The 25,537-nt window shown below is 42.2% G+C and overlaps 1 protein-coding gene across 4 annotated transcripts in view; it reads left to right on the top strand.

Annotated features, from left to right (window-relative positions):
- The window catches only part of SYT1 (synaptotagmin 1), a 343,326-nt gene that overhangs the window by 286,533 nt on the left and 31,256 nt on the right, over positions 1-25,537 (top strand). For all 4 annotated transcript variants that reach the window (XM_080971338.1, XM_080971335.1, XM_080971337.1 and 1 more), the window contains exon 8: positions 5,178-5,295. In XM_080971338.1, coding sequence (XP_080827464.1) covers positions 5,178-5,295 — 118 coding nt within the window. The remainder of the gene's footprint in view (positions 1-5,177; positions 5,296-25,537) is intronic.

Here is a 25,537-nt window from a genome sequence, read left to right as displayed (position 1 = left end):
CACCATTTTATAGTTCAAATTGGGAAAAATAAATACAGTAAATGGACAAAAGTACAAACATTCACAAAATGTTTAGGGCTTTGTGTACACCTACGTGTCCCCCCCCCCTCCCCAGAAAAACCACTGCCTGCACAAGAAATGAAAAGACAAATCCTTGGAATTATAAAAATGTATACGAAGAGCAAAACAAATTATACAAAGTCAAACTTGTTCAATCTTACCCTCTTAGTTTCTAGTTCCAGTACAGCTATCCAGGCAAGGATAATTATTTTCAAAAACCATTAAGAAGTAGCACAACTGCATGTGCCTGCCTCCTGTAGTCTGCCTACTACTATACAACAAACTTTAGCAGCAACCATAGCAGCTGCTTTATCCATTATTACCAATTAGTTCGATTTTCTGCTTGTTAGACCAGACAGATGCTGTGTATAATACAAACTATAACAACTCCTTTGGGTCATTTTCAGACCTGTTAGTAGTAGGAATCTAGGTAAGGACAGTGCAATTCCCTACATGCCTACTCAGGAGTAAGTGTCATTGTTTTCAGTGGCACTTACTCTCAGATAGAGATGCATGCACCTGTGAATCTCAGTCTCTTTATTTAACTTTGTTTTGCCCCTTTTCCACATCCATTTGCAATTATTATTACTTTCAAAATTCCACATAGTCATAACCATTTTCATGCACCTCTCCATTTTGTCTGTAATTTTGCTTTATATACAATTTTTGCAAGCAGTTGTACATTATTTTCACATATACATGCATTTTCTGTTCAATTCTCTCTAATACGCACATTTTTGTGCATTTGCTTTGGCTAGAGAATTGCATAGGGGGGATTTTTAGTGTGAATTTCAAAAGTAAGCTGCATTTCAGTTTCTGTATCGGTTCAGAAAATCCATATTAGGTGTTTTCACATTAAAATGTGGACTGAATGGCATTCTTCCCACCCATCCTTACACTTAGGTAAGTATGCCAAAGTTTAAAGCCCAAGGGAGGGCTTCTTCTAGACTCTTCAATAATAAATATAGTTTGTGAAACTATATAAGGAAACTTACTATTTGGGGACATGCTCCTCTCATTCACCCAAAACAGAAGTCGTTTTTTAACAACAACAGTATTTAACACAGCAATCCAAAGCGTGTGGGTGAGGGACAATCGCCAGCATGGTGAAAGGTGTGCATGTATGAGAGGGTGTTTCTCCATTTCCCCCCTCATTTTTTGGGGGGGAGGGTATTTCTGCTCCCCCTCCCCCCAGGTACAGGGGCATACCACGAAGGCAATGGGCAGGCCTTGGTTCTTTGGGATCCAAAACATTCCTCAGTCCATATTTTGTGCTTGCCTCTGTGGACAGAACTCCTCCACTTCCCATAGACCTCTCTCGCTCTCCACCAATCAAGAGGGACACCCACAAAAAAACCTTATCCTCTCCCAGGGACTGAAGGATTACACCCTTCTTCTTCATCATAGTCGCCTTTTGTTTTGTTTTGTTTAGGCATATAGAATATTCAAGTGTACATTTCCTAGAGATAGTCGAATACTGCATGATATCAACCTCTTTTCATTAAGCTTTGCTCAATACATCACTAGGACGCACATCACTAGGAAGTGAGGGGTTTTTTGTTTTTTATTTCAAGTTAAGCCACTTGGAGCCTTTTCCACTTTTTTTTGAGCACGACTGTTTCTGGCTCAGTGATGCTTTAAATTATCCTTTATTGTAAAGCAGGAAATGGTCTTATGCTGCCGATTAAAGCTTTGAACTCATTTTGGTTCTGTTCAGTGGTGGCAGCGTTGTGCGTAAGGAAATTATCAAGCTGCTTGAGCAGAAGGAGCCTTCTGATTGGCAACTGAACGCTCAGAGAGAAGAGGTTAACCTCTACGAACCTCACAGTTGGACGGCTCTAACGCTAGCCGAAAGTTTCCATCCAATGATCAGAGCAATGGCTGAAATTAATTATTTATACATTAAAAAGTTGAAAGCTCTAAACCTAATGACAATAAAGCACCTCTGTGAGATAATCACCTCAGCAGAGGCACTTCACTGTACCTCTTAGCCTGGCAGGGATTTGCAATTATCTTACAAAACTACACCTCTAGCTAGGGTTTTCTTTTCTTTTCTTTTTAAGTACAGCATGTCACATGCTGGCACTCAAAATTGGAAGATATAAATGCATCCCAGAGGAACATCTTTGAAATTCTGGATGTATTTGTGGAAGACGTAAGGACAGGTTTCTACTAATATCTGCTTATCTATCAATGGATGGATGGATGGATCAATAGATGATAGATATTGTGTACTTCAGTGTGTGTGAACTTTTCAAAGAGCATGGGAGCTTTGCCTTTGACTTGAAAAGGGTTGCAAGCTGTGGCCTGCAGATAGCTTACTGGTGCTTTGTAGTGTGAACTCAGACCTTCTTTGAAGCTAGCTGATAAAATACAGTAGAATTGAGTGAAACGTACTTTGAGTGCTCCAGATACTAGGTTGGAATTGTGCCCTAAAGGACGCTGTATTCAAGAGAGTAAAGTGGTTGCCCAGATGACGGATATTAGAATGCCATAACTAAGGAAAGCAGAAATATGGGAGTGTGGGGTGCCGGAGGTACACTAAAGGATATGCATTATCATTATGACTGCCAAAAGATTGCTCATTTCAGCTGATAATCTTAACCTGGTTACCGTGAACCAAGGTTGACTTAATAAACAAATCCTTCATCATAGCGAAGTCTGGCTAGTACTATTAATTGTTATTAAGATTAAGATTAAGACCAGTGTTGAAGTAAAACTAAGGTATCACCTTAGGGGCTTCTGGGAGTTCCCTCACTGTGAGAAGTGAAGCTACAGGGAACCAGGCAGAGGGCCTTCTCGGTAGTGGCACCCACCCTGTGAAACACCCTCCCATTAAATGTCAAGGAGATAAGTAATTCTATAACCTTCAGAAGACACATGAAGGCAGCCCTGTATCAGGAAAGTTTTGAAACTTGACATTTTATTATGTTTTTATATGTGTTGAAAGCTACCCAGAGTGGCGGGGGCAACCCAGTCCAATGGTTGGGGTACAATTATTATTATTATTATTATTATTATTATTATTATTATTATTTGGGTGTGTGATGAAAATGGCATGGCAGAAGGAAGGTGCTATTTGAGGGTGCATATGTGTAACCAGCTTGTTAACACTTAACTATGGTTAAGAAATTGGGGGTATTTATGTTTACACAGGCTCCTTGATTTTGATGGTCTTCCCTGCGAATGGAAGGCTTTCTTCAAAGTTTATTATCATATCCCTCAAAATAACTGTGGAATTAAACTGAACACCATAAGGAGAGCTGCCTGTCAAATAAGATCTGGGAAGCCTGAAATGCCTAATTAGAGTGTTTAGCGAAGCCTGATTCTCCGGTTAGCATTGTGCATAGATCTTAGAAGACAGCCAGCCTAATATTCTTAATGATCATTACTGAACAGCATGTGTTCCTCTGCTTACATTCTCCTTGTATCTTCAAGCTTGGCTATATTCATCTTTGCATTTAATACAAAGCTTCTGTAATTTGTAATTGCAGCTCAACCTTTCTATGTGCTACGGAGCTGCACTATTTTTAGGAAGGCCTTTAGCAGTACAGCACCACTGATTGTAGTTATAGGGTCTTCTGTGAAACATTGAGTTCTGAACAAAACTAAGCACTTCCAACCATTGATGACATCTTGTAGATATCATTGTGTTTCTTCCAGAAATACTTGTGCTGCCTGCTTAATATATGAAAGGCAAAATGCCTCTTGCAAATAGTCTGTTTTATCACAATGCATTATGAGAATGAGCACAGTCCGCTGTTTTTCTGACAGCAAAACTAATAGTTTACGGATTGGTCTCACACCCCACAGCTAATCCAGTATCCGTGCTGAAGGGCTATCTAATAATTTTCAGCAGCAAACTGTGAGCTAACATTACAGGCACAATTTGGGACAGTACAAATTTGAAATGCATCGTAACACCTCCTGCCATTTTGAAAGCTAACATCTGTCCTTTTCTGCAAGAAATTGCCATGGAATTTGTATGTGTGCATGCTGTAATGTTGACCAGGTTGGTTGCCACCAAACCTTTGGCCCCTAGCTGCCTTCACCAGCTGAGGAGGTAACTTTCCATCTGCAGCAAAATCCAGTCTACAATTCAGCAATAGAAGCAACACCTGGCTTCAATTAGTGCTCCTAGAAAAGGAGAAAACTGCACTTGTGGACCAGTCCCAAAGGGGAGACAACAAAAGAGATTGTCTTTTGGGGGTCAGTCCAAGGGTGAAGGAACCACCCCTATTTGTTATTGTATATTTCCCCCTGTGATGTCTGTTGGATTTTTATTTTTTTTATGTTATTTATTAAATTTCTATACCACCTTTCATCAAGAGATCGCAGGGCAGTTCACATAATATAATACAAGATCAAACACAAGTAAATAATTAAACCGAAACATGCTGAGAAGTATGTTTCAGGACCACCCTGTTCCTGTGTCTGTAATGTGTTTAGCTGTTTCTAACACTGAGTTTTAAATTGTAGTAACATCTGCTGGTGAAGGATAGGGAAGAATAAGACTGTTTACAACTGTAAAGGAGCCTAACTGTTTAAAAAGATTAAAAAGTGGGTGAAGAAAAACTAGTTAGGAATGTCAAACACTAATGTATGGCTTTTTTAAAAAAACAAAACAAAAAACCATGATATTATTGAGCTAAATGAAAAACTATGCAAATGGCCTGAACATTAGCAAGCCTGTGTGCCATCACAATTTATGGGATCCAGTCTTAGGTTAAAGAATTCAATCTCCTCGATTAATAGGACCGAATGTCCTGAGCATTGTGTCCATTGAGTTAAAAGATACCTGTGAAAGGCCTGGTGTCAAACTTCAGCACAGAACTTTGTTACTGGAGCCAATTCATGTGTTACATTCTAGGGGGTTGAGGTTGCTTGCATATGTGAGTCATTCCATATTTTTCATAAGCAGGCAAAAGGTAATGTATAAATTGGCTCCTTGCTATTTCTTAGCAAGTAAAATCTTGGGCTCCTTTCTCTGGCTGTTAAATAGCTTGACAAGAAGTAGTTGAAACTGAATATTAAAAGCTGTGGTTTAAAACAATGTTCCTGGCGTAAACTTTTTAAAAGGGTATATAAATGACAGTTCTCCTTGCTCCTTCTTGCAGCAAGAGAAGCTAGGTGACATCTGCTTCTCTCTCCGCTATGTGCCTACTGCTGGCAAGCTGACTGTTGTCATCTTAGAAGCAAAGAATCTGAAGAAGATGGACGTGGGCGGCTTATCAGGTAAGCTGATGGCAGGAAGCATACCACAGCGGCTGTGCTAGCATTGCTGTCCAGTAACAGTTTCTCACCATTAAAAAATGAAGATGGTTGCTCATATGCAGGCATTACATTTACATTGAGATGACTTCCAGATGACACGTTTGTTGAGCATTCATCCTGATTTGTTTGTGGGGAGGTCATATGATGCTGCATAAAGTCCAGGCTCTTCTGAAGCAGGTTTGTTGCACAACAGCATTGGATCCACTAAACTCTACGACTTGATTTTCCAGTACGCGAATGAATCTTACCCACAACATGGTGACAGTCAGAAGTGGCCTCAGTAAAACCAGGAGCTGCATCCATGCTGTGAATATTGATAGCTATGCAGGTCACTTGTGTGCCTTTATTACCTATTCCCTCACCTATCCCTATCACAACTTACTATTTATAATGACTTGTTGTCAGTAATTATAAACAATGCAAATAAATTCTTGAGAGTCATTGCTGTGATGAACCCAGGGTTGTAGAAATGAAAAAAAGCACAGCTAACTCTGCTTTTGCTGAACGAGTACATAGCTTTTTTCAGACAACATAATATTGTCCAAGCAGAAGCTGAATCTCTGGAAGATCCAGAATCTAAAGTGGGAATCATTTCCCCATGTTTCAGACACTGTGTACTTAACAGGTACACTTGACATTTGCTTCATGTGCGGAAATATAACACAGGAAGCTTAACTCACATAGAGTTAACATGGTAAGGGGTGATTTGCATATCTCATGCTTGGGTGGCAGAGATGTACAGTATATGCCCAGAAATCACTTGCACTTTCCATAGCTGGGCATATTATTCATCTATCTATCTCTTTTTATATATAGGGAGAACTAGCATTGAATAGTGCTAGTGTATTTGAGACTTTTGGTATTTCTGTGGCTTGCTGTGGAGTTTCAGGTTCTCTTTGTACTAACGTGGAAGTATATATACATATGGAGAAAACAATTTTTAGATGCATTTTTGGTGAGATTCTGGAAATGCAAGTAGCTCCCAGTCTATTGGACTCCTTTCCTGTGGTCTCCAATTAAACTGCCCTGTGTGCTACCAATTAAACCCTTCCTTGCCTCCTCCTTTAATCAAGTCCCCTGTTATCCCAAAGTGACCTAGCAGAAAGTGACCACGGTATAATTGGAAAGGAGGAAATTCCTTCCATTAGTTGCTGAAGCAGAAGCACCGGCCAAACATGTGTAATTCTCCAGGTAAGTGCCTAAAGATGCTTTCAGATGTGACACAGGATCGGGGGATAGTGGAAGCATGTGAGTTTGTCTCTCTTTTTCATGCTTCACAAGTGGGAACTTGCACATCCTCTGTACTTTTTAAAAGAAACATATGTCATTGTATGGCAGATGCACAAGTTACCAGTTTGGATATTAGAACAAAAGGACTCACTTCATATCTACCGCCTTCCCTAGTTGTACCCCTGAGTTGCTTTTCAAAGCTATCCTTACCCCCAACTGCACATCAGTATCTTTCCAGAGATCACAAACTTTGTCTGAAAAAGTCCAATTCGGAGGTCATCTGAGTAGGTACACATGAGGCAACTGCAATCTCTGAAATATTCATGGATATTACTTGGTGGGTGGAAGTAAGAATGGCAGAATTTGTCATCAGCCCAATAATTCTTCTCCCACTGCTATTTTTTCCCCTTTCCCCTTGAAACCAAAATTGCTTTTCACTTTTCCAGCAGAAAACATTGTACATCAGTGTGGAGGTGGGGGATTCAGTTTCCCACACAATTGGCAACACTTACTGTCACCAGAGGAGCCCATTATTGAGTGGGGGGAATGCAAAGTGCTGTTTATGCATGTAGAGGAGGTGGAATGTTTGAAAAGTTCCTCATTAAAAGGAAAAACAATGGGAAAATATGAGACTGTGAAAGTATGGTTGGAAATCGAGCTGCCTTATCAAATGACTATAATCCTCTTGAATATCTATGAACAGCTGTGGTGGATGACACTTGCTCTGAAAGTGTGGTCAAAATTAAAGGGTTCAGGAACTCAGACTAGACCAACTTTCATAAAATAATGCACAGACTTTACTAAAACAGAACTCTACAAGAGTGAGAAACTCCAAATAGTTACACAGATTAAAATAGCTCAGAAGGTAAGAAAACAACAAACACTAACTTATCCAGCTAATGAACATGTTGTTGTTGTTGTTGTTGTTTGGTCATGTCCGACTCTTCGTGACCCCATGGACCAGAGCACACCAGGCACTCCTGTCTTCCACTGCCTCCCGCAGTTTGGTCAAACTCATGCTGATAGCTTCGAGAACACTATCCAACCATCTCGTCCTCTGTCGTCCCCTTCTCCTTGTGCCCTCCATCTTTCCCAACATCAGGGTCTTTTCCAGAGAGTCTTCTCTTCTCATGAGGTGGCCAAAGTATTGGAGCCTCAGCTTCAGGATCTGTCCTTCCAGTGAGCACTCAGGGCTGATTTCCTTATGAATGGATAGGTTTGATCTTCTTGCAGTCCATGGGACTCTCAAGAGTCTCCTCCAGCACCATAACTCAAAAAGCTAATGAACATAAACACCCTTAAATCTCAGTAGGTTGAGCAACAGAACAAGATGCTCTCAAAAGCCCAAATAGACACTAACTTCAGCTTGGCTGGCTGGCTGCCAAGAGCTCCCACCAATACAGGTTTTATGAGAACTTAGACCATGGGCATTCACCTCTTCTACCCAATTACCTTGTGACACCAGCCTTGAAGCCTTAACACTATACAGCGGTATGCAAGCTCATTATTTCCAAGGTTTTAACCCATTCTCATAAACCAGTCTTAAACAGCCCATCCTGCCACCCCATCATTCCCCCAACTCATATCAAATTCATCAAGCAGAAATGTTCAACCAGAGGCGTAGGAAGGGGGTGCAGCCCACCCCGGGTGTCATGACTGAGGGGGGTGACAAAATGGCAGGCGAGTGGGAGGCACACTTTACGCCCGGCGGCAGCAGCTCTTTTGACCTGGTGGCAGAGAGCAGCACTCCTCAGCCATGGTGAGGCGCACTCGGCCGCAGCAGCTCCATTGTCGGGTCATTTCTGACCCGGCTGTGGTGAGCAGGAGGACAGTGAGCAGCAGCTTCCCTGCCCCTATCCTACCCTGAACTGTGGTGCGTGGGAGGGCACCCTCTCTGTCCCACCCCCCTCAGGAGCTCGCCCCGCCCAGGGCAGTGCAGGCATATGCGCCACTGCTGTGTTCAACTCTTATTTCCAAGTACAGTGGTACCTCGGGTTACATATGCTTCAGGTTACATACGCTTCAGGTTAAAGACTCCGTTAACCCAGAAATAGTACTTCGGGTTAAGAACTTTGCTTCAGGATGAGAACAGAAATCGTGTTCCGGCGGCGCGGCAGCAGCAGGAAGCCCCATTAGCTAAAGTGGTGCTTCAGGTTAAGAACAGTTTCAGGTTAAGAACAGACCTCCGGAACGAATTAAGTACTTAACCCGAGGTACCACGGTACTGGGTAGTGTCAGCACAGCAGATGAGTACAGATGAGTACACAATTCCTAACCGTTCTGACTACATCTCCATAGAAAACCCTTCCTGATTGCGAAGAGATGTATTTATTCATCGTTGCATCTTTATATGCTGAATGTAAAGTAGGGTTGGACCTGAAATACCCTCTGTTCTGAAAACAAAGGCAGATGTAATGAGCTTCATTTGAGCACATGCTGTAGCTAATCTCAAGTTTTCATTCCTTCTTAGAACAGAGTCTGATTAATATAATATTTTGAGTTGTTAACGTTTTAGCCAGGATTTCTTGAAGAGAGGTCAACGGGTCAGTATTGAGAGCCTGTCTTTCCCCATATTGCCCAAGGTATCCCATTCCTCCACAAAATTAGTGGAATCAGCGTTTGTGAAATATTTAAAAATGGGCAATAAACAACTGACAACAACTGATTAAAAAAAATCTCTGGGTGAGAATCATATGAAAGCAGGTTTTTAAGCCGCATATTTTGCAAATATGATTATATTCATGACTTGTTTATTGTACAAAACCAAAGTTCATGGTAGGTTGGTTTGCCACACAAACATCCTGTAGTTCACAAAAATAGACACTATTGCTAGGAAATTTGAACAGTCTGTGCTTGCTGGGTTTGATGGAAGCTGCAGTTCCAAACATCTGGAGGGTGCCAGCTTGGAGAGCTAGCATTACAACACAGTCAGTCTACGCTGGATAGTCCTTGTTCATCTAAGTTGTTGCAACAACAACTAAGAAGCCATGGGGAATAATACCATCTCTGTATTTTTGATGACTTGGCTAAAAGGCCATTTAAAATACTACAAGCCCAGTTCTGCTGGACTTACTGATTTCTTCTTATTACTTGAAGGTTATATTTTCTGTAAACTTCCAAGTCTAGATATCCTTGCAGTTTAGGTGTCATTGTTGGAAAAACTGCGGCTCATCTTGTTCTTTCTTCTTAATAACTAACTAAACTCAAAGTATAGATATTTAATATTATATAGCACTCACCTGGTGTTGACAACAGACCAGTCATTATGTTCATTAGAGTCTTTGCAACAGGTCCAGATTGACCCATTTTAGCATGAAATGCTCAGATCTTACATCTTACATTTAATTATTACATCAGGCAGAAACCCAAATAGACCTGTCTTGAAAGGAAAAACCAATCAACCTTAGCTTCTTGAATGATGAAAACAGCTATTTACTAGTGCCGGTGAAATTACCTCTACAAGCAAAATTGTCCCTTTGGAAATAAATAATTTTAATTATTACCTGTTTAATCTTTAATTAACCTAAACATCTGGACCCAGTTAGCTAATGTAATCCAACAGTCAATGTGCATTATGTCTGATATGAAAGATGAAGTGAGTTTGCTAGAGCAGCCAGCTACAGAGAGAGTAGGAAATAGCAAACATTTGTTCTAAATATTCATGTGTAACTAAATATGTGCTAAGATTCCATAGGACCACAGGAATGTCATAGGATCTCAGATCATGGCCTCTAGGAAACAGGCATCATTTATGTCCTCCATGTGCCACATGATGATAGCTGGTCAGAGATAGGAACAGCCATTTCTTCAGCCTAGTCAAACGATATGTTGTGGAAATTGGAAACTTCATCCTCTTGTGGATCTTCTCAAATTACAACTTCATTATAGTCCAGATCTATCTGTCATCCTTCCTGATCCTTTGAGGACTTGCTCTGATTTTCCCAGAGATCTACCCTATTCTTCCCATGCCTTGAAGAGTGACTATGCTGATTGCCTGTCTAAGCTTCAGACTACGTTCCAGATTCTGCCTTCTTGACTTTTCTGTGTGCTGCAGATCATTCAAGGCAAGAAAGTGAAGGACAGAACCAAAACAAATAGAGAAGTGGGGTCTCAAACAGATTCCAAGAGGACTTAATCTTCCTATCATTTCTTCTATTAATTTTGTCAGGGAAAGGTGTTCAAATTTTTGTGCCCTTTCTTATCCGCACAGCAAAGAAGGCTGTCCAGAGTGATCAAATTTTGTTGCATTTGAAATGAAACTACAGTTTTCTGCAATTAGAAATCCATTTTAAACACACTATTCACATTCAAAAAGGCTTACAGAAGAAGGAAAAAAAATGTTTATAGAGGCAGAACTTTTAAAGAGATGTGAATGCTCATGAATTATGCAAGACTTTCTATTTTAATAACTTCATTAAAACACAAAAAACCCCTAAAAAGACAGCCATCATGAATTTAATATAATAGGAGAAATATGCTGCAAGTGGTCTGACCTTGCCAACAACCTTGCTGGAAGAAAATCCCAATAAGCATTATGAGCAAAGCTTGAGTTTCATTAAAGAATTATATGAGTAATAAGCAAACAGCATCACACTGGTGGTTACATATTCAACTGTACTAATTTAAAATGAAGTTGCAGCACTAGTAGCTTTACCAAACAATTTCGAGTTGCTTTCCTGCAATGTATCCACAATCAGATGTACTGTACTAAGAGTGGTCCTACAGAGAAGGCAGCATCCATGCCCAATGATATACTTGTACACTACTCAAACAGATATGCTGCGCACACTGTCCTCTACCATCAGCCAGGGGACCAAGGACCACTGGGAGGCTGCTCCTCCAGTTTCCAAGAGAGAAGAACATCATGGCAAGGGCAGTACCATGTAGTTGGGTAGAGCCTTTCTCCCATTGCTGGCATTACTGCCACTTACCTGGCCAGGGATAGGATGGGACAATGATGAGGTTAGGGCACATAGACACACTGGCTGAATTGCTTCCAGAGGTGTGTTCATGCAGCCTCAAACTTCCAGCTGTTCTGCCCAGCCAGGTAAGCTGCAGAAACTCACAGTGTCAGGAGAGCACGTGGGCTGCTACAGGACAAAGAGGGGACCAGAAGGGACAACTAAAGGAAGCTTGCTTCATCCTCTGTGTTAAAAATAGTATAAGATATTTGGAACTGAGAAACAGCACCTGAGTTTGCTTTCTTCCTCCTTCCAATCACTTCTCCTTTTGTGCCTCTTAGATTGTAAAGAAGACAAGAACTGTCCCATTAGTGATTGTTGTAAACCACTCTAGTGGTGTTTTTATTTTTTTGACTGAAGAGCAGCATTAAAATACTTTAAATAAATACAATATACACAATCACCTTCCTCATCAAGTGGTGGGCCTATCTTGAAATTTCTTTACTACTAACAATATGCTAATGGGGTGCTGGATTCTATACATAACAACAGTGGTTGAGTTATTGCCCGAAGGGCAACAGTTCTCAGACTATGAATATTTATGATTCTATCAACCAAAGGAGAATGAATATTTGCATTCCATTCCATAGTGTTCTGACCACAAGCTATCACCTGCTTCTGAAAAGTTCAGGACACTTGAAACATGCCACTTCAATTGCTCTCAAATACCTACATGTTTACTCGAGTCCCACTTTGTTTTGCAAATGTGCACATAGGAATAAAGGCTTAGCCTTCAAATAAGTGATATTCCTTAGCATTTTTTCATGCTTACAGATATGCAAGCAAAAATACACCTCTCACCTGGTTCACCAGGTGGTTCTCCTTTGGACAGAGATGACTCTTGTGACTGTCAGACTGAAATGTGATGTAAATCAGGCTGCCCTTGAGGACTAGCCTGATACATCAAACTGGTCCAATATTATTGGCTGTGTTATGTACTGAAGTTCTCTGACTGAACCCTTCAGTACAGTTCTGGCCTGGCCTGTGAATAAACAAGAGCTATTTGAAGAATCGCTATGTCGTCTGATATGTTCACCCACAACTTAACAGGCTGGGCTTCCAATTAGAATTAGAATTCACATTGCCCCTGTTTTAAAACACCTGCATTGATTGCTTGTTCATTTTCAGATCCAATTCAACATGCTCACATTAATGTTTACAGCCCTAAACAACTTACCATAGGCCCCAAATATTTGAAAGACCATCTCCTTCCCTTCAGACGCTTCTCAGGTGTTAAGATGGAGAGAGGTGACACTCTTGGTAGTTCTACTGCCCTCTAGGTTTGAGGAGTGGCAAGACTTCAAGAAGCCATTCTCTGGAGTAGCCCACAAACTGCAGAATTCCCTCTCCAAAGGTGGGGGGGTGGCATCTGGCACCTTCATTATGTAGTTTTTGTTGTATGCCAAAGGATTTGTCCTGTTCGTAGAAAGCATGGCTCCAAGCGGTTTTCTAGGTATGGATTCAAGAGACTTCCTGTTTACCCTACCATTTTCCCCAGGAAAACCCAGCACTGAATTGGAGCAAATGCCAGTCTACGGAAAGCCTGATTGGCATTTGTGTCCATTAAGCAGTAAAGATTGGGGGCTCATCCAGTTTCCCAGTGGAAAGCAGAAGGACAAACATATAGTCTGGGTGAGCCTGAAGATGCACCTCTTTATCCTGGCCTTCAACACAGACACACCCATTTGGACACTCTCGTTGTAATTTGTCTGTTTAGAATTGTAGTAACCTACCCTAGGGCTCATGTTGAAGGGCCAGTATGCCCTGGTGTCTCTGTGCTGCAGAGTACAGTATAGGGCTGAGCTTTCAATCCTTCCCCTCTAGGTGCAATTCTGAAATCAGAGTGATGCACAGGAATCTCTCTCGGCACTTGGTTCCTTGTATCTGTAGGATGCAAATAACAATTAGCTATTTTACAAGAATAAGAATATGGGTTATACTCTTCACTCCGGATGATAAATAATAATAATAAATTGCCATCACAACAGGAGCAGCAGTGAAACAAATTTCTAAATACTACAGGCTCCCAATTATGGCAGCCAGCGTTTGCTGCACTTGGGGCAATCTGTCAGAGTAGCACGTAGGCTCATCAGCAGGATTAATTTATTTTTAATAATACAGGAAGCTGCTGCACTTCAGATACCCACTGAAAAATGTGTTTATTTCTTGTTTTGGAAACATGATTCTGTGTGGGGGAAAATAACACATACAAACTGAAATACGGACGAGCACCACCAAAGACTGATAGAGCTGCTTTGAAAGTTTAGGTCAGGTCAAGGCTTAAGTTGTGGCTTAAACAGATAGATGTTTAAGACTTTCAAGGTGCATGCATTTTATTTTATTTTATTTTTACAGCATTGCAAGTGTTTTATAAACTCAGGTGTTCCTACAAACCTCTGGGGAAACCTGCATTACTTTTTAATGAAATTAATAAAAAGCACGGATAAGAAGCTCTGGTGTTCTAGTGCATTACTGTCATTTGAAAAACCTATTGGATCAAAGGAAGGCTGTTTCATCTCTGTGGTGGTCTTTCCCTGCAATAAGGCATGGAAAGCACTGCTTTTTTTCTGGAAAGGAGAATAGGATGCAGCTGCCTCAGTCAAATGCAAATTTAGCCTCAGCCAGCCTTACCTTAAGAGCTGAGCAATCCTTCGTCACTAATTGTCCAGATACTTCACAAAAACAACTGCACAAAAAAATGTCATATTTTAATAGCAGGATGTGTTCCCACCCCCAGTCAGTGCTGAATGGAGAGAAAGCTTTGTCTTGATGCATTGCCTTTCTAATAATGTTGCCTTTTGAAGAGAAAGAAAGAGGTATTTCTCCTGCTTTGTGTTTATTATGATGTCTTTCTTCTAAGCTGTGATGAATATTCTGTTCAAGGTTCTCTGCAGGAATTCCTTTCATTCTGCAGAGCCACCCGGTGATTTACAAAGAGCTACATCTCCCACACTCCTCAAATCAAAATATTTATGGTCAAAGCTTTCCGGTGATATCCAGCTATATTTAATATGATTTGCTAAAGCCATATTAGAAGGTTATATAACTTGTATCAGGCAAAGCTTGAAATCCAATGCAGTCTGCATGCAGCGTCTGCCTGGTGTGCAAGCAAGCAAGAACCTATCTCCTTTGTTGGACCCAAACAATCACAATTTTGCCTAACCCGGCTGCAGGATTCAGGCTAAGCAATTTTAGATTTTTGCTTCCATCCAGTGCCAATAACAAAACTGACCTTGAGTCTCCTGGTTTGATAAAGTCAGGGTTATTATTATTATTCTCACTAACTTTTATTTTATTTATTTAATAATTAAATTTGTATACCACCCTTCATTCAAAAATGTCAGGGCAGTTCACATAGGCCTGCCATACATCCGGGGAAAACCCCAGACGTGTCCTCTTTTGGGGACCAACATGCCTATCTGGGCTGATTTTTACATTGTAAAGGAAATGTCTGGGTTTTTTGTGCTCAGGTTGCTCTGCATGCCATGGCTGCTGCCAGCCCGAGCTGGGGAAAGAGGTGCACGGGTGTGGCGGTGGCAGCTCCATGCACCCCTCTTTCCCCAGCTCAGGCTGGCAGCGGCTCGGGTTGTCCTCTTTTTTGCTCTTCAATATATGGCCACCCTAAGTTTACAGCATAAAAATACAAACACAAAGTACATAATAAAAACAAAACAAACCCATAACGCCCCCCCCCCCCACAATCTTAACGAAACAATACAAGCACCAGTGATTCTTGAATTTCACAAAAGTTTCAGCTGGTTCTTATTTTAAATGAATTGCTAAAGTCTAAGGTATTCATTAGCTTCATTGGGCTCAGGATGAATAGCCAAAGCCTCATTCCTGTCCTGCCCTCAACCACTTCCTAAACCAGTTTATATGGTTGTTGTTGTTGTTGTTGTTGTTGTTGTTGTTGTTGTTGTTGCTGCTGCTTTTGTTTAACTGTATTTCTGTTACCATCACTATTGTCAGTGGTACCGTATTTTTCGCACCATTGGACGCACCGGACCATAGGACGCACCGGATCATAGGAGGGGGAGAACAGGGAAAAAAATTTTTTTTCTTGTTCTCTCCCTCTAAAACAAGGTGCGTTCAAGGTACCTATTTTTTGGGGGGGGGGAATAAAGAAAAAAAATTCCCTCCCCAGGCACGGGGCAGGCGCGGGGGAAGCCCGAGCTTCCCCCGACCCCAGCCCCCAGAACAGCCTGCTATCCGCAAGCCTAGGGAACCGAGCCGGTCTCCCCAGGCTTGTGGAGAGGTGCGCGAAGCCCGGACGCGCTCTTCAGTGCGCACCAGGCTTCGGAATGCAGGCAGCTCCGCGCCACCCTCCCGAGCCCCGCGCGGCTTCACGCCGGGATCGGGAGGGTGGCGCGGAGCTGCAGGAAGCCCTGGGGCGCAGGCAGCTCCGCGCCACCCTCCGGAGCCCCGCGCGGCTTCGCGCGGGGGTCTGGAGGATGGCGCGGAGCTGCAAAAAGCCCTGGAGCTCAGGCAGCTCCGCGCTACCCTCTGGAGCCCCGCGCAGCTTCGCGCCGGGATCGGGAGGGTGGCGCGGAGCTGCAGGAAGCCCTGGGGCGCAGGCAGCTCCGCGCCACCCTCCGGAGCCCCGCGCGGCTTCGCGCCGGGATCGGGAGGGTGGCGCGGAGCTGCAGGAAGCCCTGGGGCGCAGGCAGCTCCGCGCCACCCTCCGGAGCCCCGCGCGGCTTCGCGCGGGGGTCTGGAGGGTGGCGCGGAGCTGCAAAAAGCCCTGGAGCGCAGGCAGCTCCGCGCCACCCTCCGGAGCCCCGCGCAGCTTCGCGCCGGGATCGGGAGGGTGGCGCGGAGCTGCAGGAAGCCCTGGGGCGCAGGCAGCTCCGCGCCACCCTCCGGAGCCCCGCGCGGCTTCGCGCGGGGGTTTGGAGGGTGGCGCGGAGCTGCAAAAAGCCCTGGAGCGCAGGCAGCTCCGCGCCACCCTCCGGAGCCCCGCGCAGCTTCGCGCCGGGATCGGGAGGGTGGCGCGGAGCTGCAGGAAGCCCTGGGGCGCAGGCAGCTCCGCGCCACCCTCCGGAGCCCCGCGCGGCTTCGCGCGGGGGTCTGGAGGGTGGCGCGGAGCTGCAAAAAGCCCGGGAAAGCCTGCATTCGCTCCATAGGACGCACACACATTTCCCCTTCATTTTTGGAGGGGGAAAAGTGCGTCCTATAGAGCGAAAAATACGGTATTTTGCTAGAAAAAGAGGTGCCAGAGTGCACCATGAACTTCTGTCTTATTCTCTTAGAATGGCAATGGTGCCCGCCTAAGAGGTGTTGTAGCTGAGCTCTGGTGAGCTCCAGCTGGAAAAAAAAAAATGCCCTATTGTCACCCACAAAAGTTTTCAAACCATTTCATTTTGCCCCTCCCAATCTATAAGCCAACTGCTAAAGCCTCAATACGGAGACACAATACGGAGACACAATAGATTTAGCTTGCAGAAGTCTGAACCCAGGTCTCCAAAGTCCAACACTCTTGGCACTACACCAAACTGCTTTTCTTTCTTTTTCTTTTGCATTTATAGTTCAGAAATTGTCTTTCATCTCTCAGGTCGGGTATTTTTGTCATGGCAAATCCCTAATATAATTAATAATGATCTGCCCAGGCTTCACAGCAGCCTGATACAAAATTTGTTAAGAGACCTGAGGTTTAAAGTACCTGAACTTGCTGTCAAACCTCTCTTCGTGGAATCTGCTGGATTAAGCAGAAGCACAGAACTGAATATAGAGTAATTACATTTTTAAGGATTTGCCATCTTTTCCTGGCATAAAAATTGCTAATCCTCCCGTTTTCCTCTCATACGTTATCACTCCAGTCCCTTGCATGTCAACTCAGAAGGCCTACTGAGTTCAATGAGACTTGGTCCTATATATGTGTGTACAGTCATACCTCAGGTTGTGAACGTGATCCGTGCGTGAGGCATGTTCACAACCCGTAGTGGCGCGTCTTGCGATTTGGCACTTCTGTGCATGTGCGTGACATCATTTTGCACTTCTACACATGTGCAAGCACCGAAACCCAGAAGTAACCCATCCCAGTACTTCCAGGTTCGGTGCGGTCCACAACCCAAAAACGTTCAAACTGGAGCATTCGTAACCCAAGGTATGACTGTATATGTAAGTACTAGACAGGAAACATAACATAGTGCTATTCTATATGCAAAGGGTGGGGAAACTTAGGCCCCATCTCCAGTTGTGGTTCTCCAAGGATTTCTGTCTGGCCCATGGGACTCTCCCAAGGTTAGGCCTCTTACTGGCTGTGCTTCACAGCTTCCTGGAGTATTTTTGCCTGGCTGGAACTTGTCCACGAACTCTCATAATGCAAATTGAGGGACTTGTGTAGAAATGTGATCATTTGTGGGATCATCACTGGTTGTCACCCCAAATTGGTGAGGCTCACCTGATGTCAACAAGAAACAGAGCCTTCAGTGTCACCAGCCAAGTCCTGTGGAATGCCTTTCCAATAGAGATCAGCCAGCACCTTCTGTATTGATGTTTACTGAAAACATTTGTATGGTGCCAGGTTTATGCAGACAGTTGAGAAAATAATTCTTTTTTATTCAAGCTTAGCTACTTATCTGGGTTTTTCATTTTGATGTATTTATATATATAAAATCATTTACACCACTTTTGATGTTTTTAAATGAAATTGCAGTATACAAATATATTATTGATAGATTAAATAGAGCTGGCCTACTCTATTGCATCTACCATTGCTCTACCCACTTTTTTTCCTCTGGCCCTGCCCACCACTTGGAAGGTGATCCAGAAAGGGATGCATCCCTCAAACTGAAAAGGGTATATAGGATAGCAGCCTATGTTCCTTGTCTCCCAGTTGTCTAGCACTCACCTGGATTGAGATGATCTAATGATGCATGCAGGTATTCATTCCTATCTAGCCATGCATGGTGTCTATCTGCTCATCATGACAAAAATGCAAAAGGGCTGATAGGGCAAGACATGGGAGAGCTGTCTGTTGGTCCTAATGAATCTGTGTTCCTTTCCCTGGTGATGTAAGCCATGAACAGATTTTATAAAACAGTGGTAGGTTGTGTTTTGCTTCAGACTAAAAGACACCTGTGCATACCTGTCTTGATTCTGTTTGCATAAGGATGTGCTTACAGAGAGGCAAACCAACCACAAACAGTGTTTGCACACATACACACACTTAGCTAATTTTTAGGGGGAGAAAGTCGGGCATTCTTTGAGGTAAATTTAAATCTGCTTTGGCATCTGTCCAGGCCTGCATAATATCAGGCAGGGGACATCCTGTCTGAGAGAACAGATTGTTAGTTCAATTATACTTCTGAAATTGAGTTAAATATCCATGAAATCTGCTTCTAAATGTGAAAAGCCCAAGGGAATTGTTTTGTTTTAAATTGCAGCAATCAGGCATTCCAAATAGGATGTCAGTGCGTGCATTGTACGCTTGTTGGAAGTTGTTTATTTCCAGGAGTACTATGCAACAAGGCAAAGGTGAGCCAATCTAAACTAGGAGAAGCCTGTGTGTAGTGCTGCCATCTAAAGGCATTGTGTGGCTTTTGCATACATTGCCATTGAAACAAGAGAGTTTAGCATCTATCTAGTTTAGGGGTTGTTAATGTTTTTAGGCCCATGGGCATATTTTATTTCTTGAGCAACTACTGTAGGCCCCATCTTCTCTGGCCACTTCTCTCTTTCTCCCCTAAATCACACACACACACACAGAGAGAGAGAGAGAGAGAGAGAGAGAGAGAGAGAGAGAGTCCCAAGGGATATGTTTACATATCAGATCCAGCAGAATTAATTTGACCCTTGAGAAGCACATAGAGCTATGAAGGAAGATCTTACTCCCTCAGCTCTTTCTACCTTGCAAGGGAGACAAAGGGAACTGCTCTTACCACTTCATGACCAAAAAGGAATGTGGGTGGGGGCGCTCAGAGGCTTCATAGATGCTCACCCCAATTTTCCAAGTGAGGCTACATTCCAGGACACTTGCCCAGGTTTGGTTTATTTGGGATAAGGCTGCTGGAGACTTCTCTTTAATGAAGATGTCTTCTCAACAATACTATTGTTCCTAAAAGAGAAACCAGACCTGACCTTCTGCCTCCAAGACCACCATGTCAGATTCTGGTCTTGAGTAGTTGAGGGCAGAGGAACACAAAGCAGGCTTTCTGCACAGTAGAAGCTGGGCCATTAGGGCAAATGGAGAACTGCCCCACCAACCTCAGTCTGCCCTCAGCCAGCCTCCACCTTCCTGCCTTCTTCCTTGCAAACAATCAGGGAATAGCCCTGTCTGTCATTGCCTCTGGCTCCACTTGGTCTCCCTGCCTTCTGGCCTTCCAGTCACAGTGGGCACCAGTCACCACTGTTCTGGCAACCAACAGAGAGTAGCTTAAGAAGGGTCCTTATGGATCAAGCTAAATGCCCATCTAGTATAGCATCCTGTTCTCGCTGTGTGCAATGGCACTCTCCCAGTTGCTACTGCTTGCTCAGACTAGCCAGGCCACCACAGTCAGAATGGAAGTACCATTTGACTCAATGTGGCTAAAGAGTCCTCATTGCTGGTCTCCCTGCAGTTTCCTTTGGACCATAGCTGGATGGTGGTCCACAGGCTGACTCTTCACACGCCATGCCTTAGTTTAATGGTTCAAGACGCATTCTGTCTTGATACCAAATGAAATTTATTCTTGCAGTTGCCTTTTCCTTTGCATAAACGTTCTGACCTGAGCAGATTATCAAAACAGTTGACAGCATCATGAAATTATCCATGGACCTTTGTATGTTGTATCTTCACTGATTTTACACATATTCAGTAAATATATGTTTTTTCATATATTCAGTGTTACTGAAATTTTAAAATCACATTTCCTTTCCTCACCTGAAAAGAATGCATATCCCTTTGAGGTTATGAATTACTCTTTTTTATCTTTAATCATCTTTGGGCTAGCTGATTTCCTATTACTTGAAGTGGCATGTCTTTTAATTGTAGTCATTATTGCAAACTAAGCGGACGGTTCTCAGCCAGATTGCATCACTAGGGAAAGTAAAGTGCTAAGAACAAAAGTAATTTACAGTGGCCTCCTTCCGCAGTAGGACCCTTTAGTGCTGCTGAAGCATTTCTTTTTGCAGTTAGCTGGAATTAAATGAGTGCTGCTATACTGCATTTAATATAAACACTATTTTGGCCTCCAGTTCCCATCGACATGTACAAGATAATATTTACTAGGAAGTCCCATTCAACAAAAGATCCTCTGTAACTTTAAGGGAAAGCTTCCTTCTTGCAGCTGCTGCACACTGTTTGCTTCTTGTTTAACATCTTCGGTGGATGAATCATAACTTGCCCTCTTTTTAACCTGTTCCCTGTGCAATGTGGTCTTTAACTATTGGTTCCTTACCTTATTTTTATTTTATGTTTTGCTTTTCATTTTTTATAGAGAAGGACCCAGTCATTAAACCAGTAATTAAAGCCCACCTAAGGAAGAAAAATTAATTAATTTATAATTTATAAATTAATAAATTTATAATTTAGCCACAATAGATACCAGTTCTTATTTGAAAACAGTTGGCAGTAATGTTATATATGCTTTCAGTACTTTGTTCATAAAAAAAAAAAGTTATATCCCCAGGCAATGTGCAACATAAGATCAAATATACTGTATTAAAATAAAATAGGTATTAAGATGCACTTTGCTAGACCATAATTATCATATGATCAATATCACAACATACATTCTTCTTATAATTAATGTGAGTGACATTTCAAATTATTTCTAGAGGACCTAAATATGTATCAACAACATAGTTACTGAAAGCAATGATGATGTGATCTAATCATACTTTCCAAAACTTGAAGTACTGTCTAGTCAAGCTTTCTTTCATTTTCCATAGCCTAGTGGCACTCTTAATGTTTCATTTCTTTTAAACCTAAGCTGCATCAGGACTATTTTAAAATATGTTTTCAGGGGTTTTTTGCCAACATACCTGATGGTAGTACAGTGAGCGCACAACTTACAGTGGTAGCTCGGGTTAAGAACTTAATTCGTTCTGGAGGTCCATTCTTAACCTGAAACTGTTCTTAACCTGAGGTACCACTTTAGCTAATGGGGCCTCCCACTGCCGCTGCGTGATTTCTGTTCTCATCCTGAAGCAAAGTTCTTAACCCGAGAAAATAGTACCATTTCTGGGTTAGCAGAGTCTATAAAGTGAAGCGTCTGTAACCTGAAGCGTCTGTAACCTGAAGTGTCTGTAACCCAAGGTACCACTGTATGTGCATTTAACTTGTGTGCATTCAGCTTTACGCAGTAGGCAAACCATTTTTTAAAAAATTAAAAAGAAGGTAGAAAAGGAGTGGGCATCTGGGGGGAAAGACTTTGGCAATCTCACTGGCCATTGTACCCAACGTATTTTGACTATATGTGATTTTGGCTTTAGGCATGATCCTCAGAATATAAGCCCCACATAAATCAAGGGTTTCCTGTAGCATGAAAATATCACTGGCGCTTTTCCATTGCAGCTTTGTGTAGGATTGGAGGAAAGTATTATGTCTGGTATGTTAATGAAAAGAAGTGTTTCTTTAAGTGTGATAGTGAATGTTGTAAAGCCTTGTTATGTAAACAAGGGAAAGGCCTATATCTGAACTTGAATGAGGGCTTTGTTTGCCTGATGAATTGTTTTAGTTTTTCCTTAGTTATAAGGAAGGCAACAGTGTACTACTTTTTCTCCACTCTTGCTCACAAGATAATGACAACATGCCATTAATCTGAAAGGAAAGGAATTTTAAGCATGAAAAGGGAAGAGCAACTTATAATTAACCTTTCAAATACAATGCCAAGGGCTAATCCATTAAATAATGTAACAGTCATTAGCATATGATGCCTCCAATTTAAAAAAACCCACAGTACAATTCTGCATGGGGCAAGATCAAACCCATATACGTATAAAAAAAAGCAGAAAGCATTTTTAATACCATAAAGCTCTCACACTACTCAAGCAAGTGTCTCAACTGATCTACCTAAGTGTTTAAGGATGTCTTGAACAATCTATATTCAATGAGCACATAGAGAGCACCCAGTAGGAGGTCGCTGAAGAGGGGATATTATCAGTTTGCTGCAGATCTGGAGAAGTTGAGTAATAACTGGATGCAGTCCAGTTGTAACAAGGGCAAAAGGATCTTTTCCATCCCACAACAGGAGAAATACCAAGGTCATTTCACATTACTTACATTGCTGCCAATTACAGAAATGAGTTCCCTAAGAATCAGGCGCGGCACCTAGTGTGACATTCTTAAGGATTAAAAAACATAAAAATCTGTAGTCTTAGTTTCTCTGCTTCAGGGCATGAAATCTATTTCATAGCATAGCACTCTGAAATGCATTTTGCGCCTCTCCCTAAATGTGTACTCTGTCCTTCCCTGAAGCATTTGTCAAAGTTCATCGCTGAAGGCGGAATAGTCCTCTTAAACAGTCTGCACGAATACATCCACCATGTACTGTCGAGTGGACACTTTCAATCATACCACCTCCAGTGTTAGCCCACTGAAGTAAAAGAGAGTACTCTTTGAGTGATCAGTTTAAAAATGGTTTAAGAATGCTGAGATACAGGCATTCATTTGAATTACCTGGGAAATGTGTTCATAAACTTTTTGGCACCTCTGTAGCTGAGACTGTTTCTGGTTGCTATTGAATCGGATGGTTCTTATCAGATAGTCGTCATGATGAGAGGTTTGTGTCTGTCACTATGTGGAAGACTGCACAAAAATCCAGCCCCCTTCAAAAACAGCCTCATTGTCATGTGAGAAGCCTCTTTATAGTTCCCTGTATATCCAGGCACTGTGCGGTGTAAATTTGTGAAGGATTTGAATAGGGAATTCTGATATAGTGATGTCTGCCCCAGATGAGACCTGAGATAATTGCTTGTTCCTGTAGGGTAAATGGTTTGGACGTTCATGGACATGATGCATATACCTTTTTAATATCCTTGGCTGAAATATGTAGTCTGCAGTTCAAGGGTTAGGAAGGGTGGTTAAGCTTAAAATCACTTGGAAGCCGCTGATTTTTAAGTTGCCATGGTAAAGGAGCCTCAGACAATGAGAAGCTTTTGCATTTATATCTTCATAAGCCTTATGATGGAATTGGCTCACTGAAAAGTGGTTTCTTCTTTGGCACTGGTGACATGAACACTGATAAAATCATCACCTAATTATAGTGTTTTATAATGATTTCTGAGCTTCTTCTCCAAGGGCTTAGTAATCGGTGTCAATCTGTTATCAAGCTCTCCACCAATGGTTAGAAAAATGCAGCTTTATGGAAATCACAGCAGTGGTAGCCTATTAATCTGTTGATGAAAAGGAAAAGGCTTGAAAATATTTTCAGAAGTTATTTTTATTTGTTTTTATTCTCCACCCAATCCCAATTTCACTCAGTACATTTAGCTGTTTATTATTTCTTTCAGTATGGATTCAATAAAAAAAAGTATTGCTTTCTCCTAGCATATAGGAAGGTAATATAAGGATGAAGCCAACTATGAATTTTGGATAATGTGCAGGAGATGCTTTGAAGATTTAGGAATATCGCAATATAAATACTAAGTGATGTTTGTTTGCTATTTTCATTGTTCCAAAATAAGAGGTCTGAACAGGCACCTACATTTTTATATTATTTTTAGCGTTCTGTGGTGCCTGCCAATATAATGCATTGAAGTAAAAACAAACGATCTCATTAAAATGGAAACAGTGAAGTTTAGTCACATAATGACTTATTTTGCTACTTCTGAGGTTTGAGGCCATATCTAAAAGCAAGAATACAAGATGGTGCATCAGCACAGAGCACGGCCAACAGGCAGTGCATGGTTGCGGGTTGAAATAAAATTCCTTGTGGACCATGTAGACTACGTGAACACTGTCGGATGAGGATCTCACTACCCTTTGCCTAAAATATTTACATTCCCCCACCAGCCCCTACATGACTACCAGACCTTAACCTCAACCAGCCATTCTGCAATTTTGGTAGCCTCTCTTCATTGTATGTGAAATAGATCTAGTTGGGAAGGTCCAGCCCCAAGCATGTAGGATGGCCTCTTACACACCCCACAAAAAGAGGAAACGCATCACCAAAAAGCAGAGGGCCAAAGAGAACATATGGTTTGCATAAAAAAATCACATGCTATTTTATCTGTATATAAACAAATTTTAAAACGATGGCTCTAATTTAAATAGAAATGTAAAACTTCTCACCTTGGTCAGATAATGTCAAGGCTCTGTCAAGGCTTCGGGAAAGCCTTGCTTCTCCCCCAGTTGCAGCAAAAGCAAAGAAAACAAGGTAGAATCCTTTTTAAATGAGTTTTATTTATTCAATCCTAATAGCGAGAGGCAAAAGAATGCAACAAGCCTCAACAATGGCATTGCTCAAAACTGGGCTGCTCCTCCCTCCTTCCTAACAACAGCATCTTCCCTTATGGTGGCAACTTGTGGTCAAAAGTTTTTGAGTCCTTTGTTCCTGTACTCTTAATGAACGCCACATTGTAGGAGAAGGGGGGTCAGAAATACTTTCCAGTGACAATGTGTCATCTGGCTACCCTGACACAGTCCCCCCCTCTCTTCTTCTAACACTTCCCAACTTTTCTGTTTGTCTCTCGCTGAGCTGTGACTTTCCTCAACCCCTCAAAGCCCTGCTGTAAATCAAGGCTGTCTCCCTCCTCTCCTGCAGCGTCAGGAGAAGAGGGGAGTGTGATTTCCACCATTCCTCCTCCATCTTGCCCTCTAGAGTCCTATCCCTGACAGATAAATTGTTACCTAGTTGCCTGTGTGCTGCCTCCATCTGCTGTCCAGCTATTGACTGTTGATGGGCAATTTCAAAGTACATAGCTAAGGCATCTTGGGTTGAAATGTGCCAGAGAACATACCACCAGCATCTTGATGGCCTGTAAGCTGCAGCTCTTTTTTAAATAACTGTGTTCACCCAGTGGGGGGGTTATTAATGATATTTTTGTGGGATATAAAGCTGTCAGTCAAGTCCAACCTTCCAAGAGAGGAC

This window comes from Podarcis pityusensis (genome assembly GCF_964106645.2).
Source record: "Podarcis pityusensis genome assembly, chromosome: 10".
NCBI lineage: Eukaryota > Metazoa > Chordata > Lepidosauria > Squamata > Lacertidae > Podarcis > Podarcis pityusensis.
Note: the sequence above shows the minus strand (reverse complement) of the source record. Positions and strands in the feature narration are given on the sequence as shown.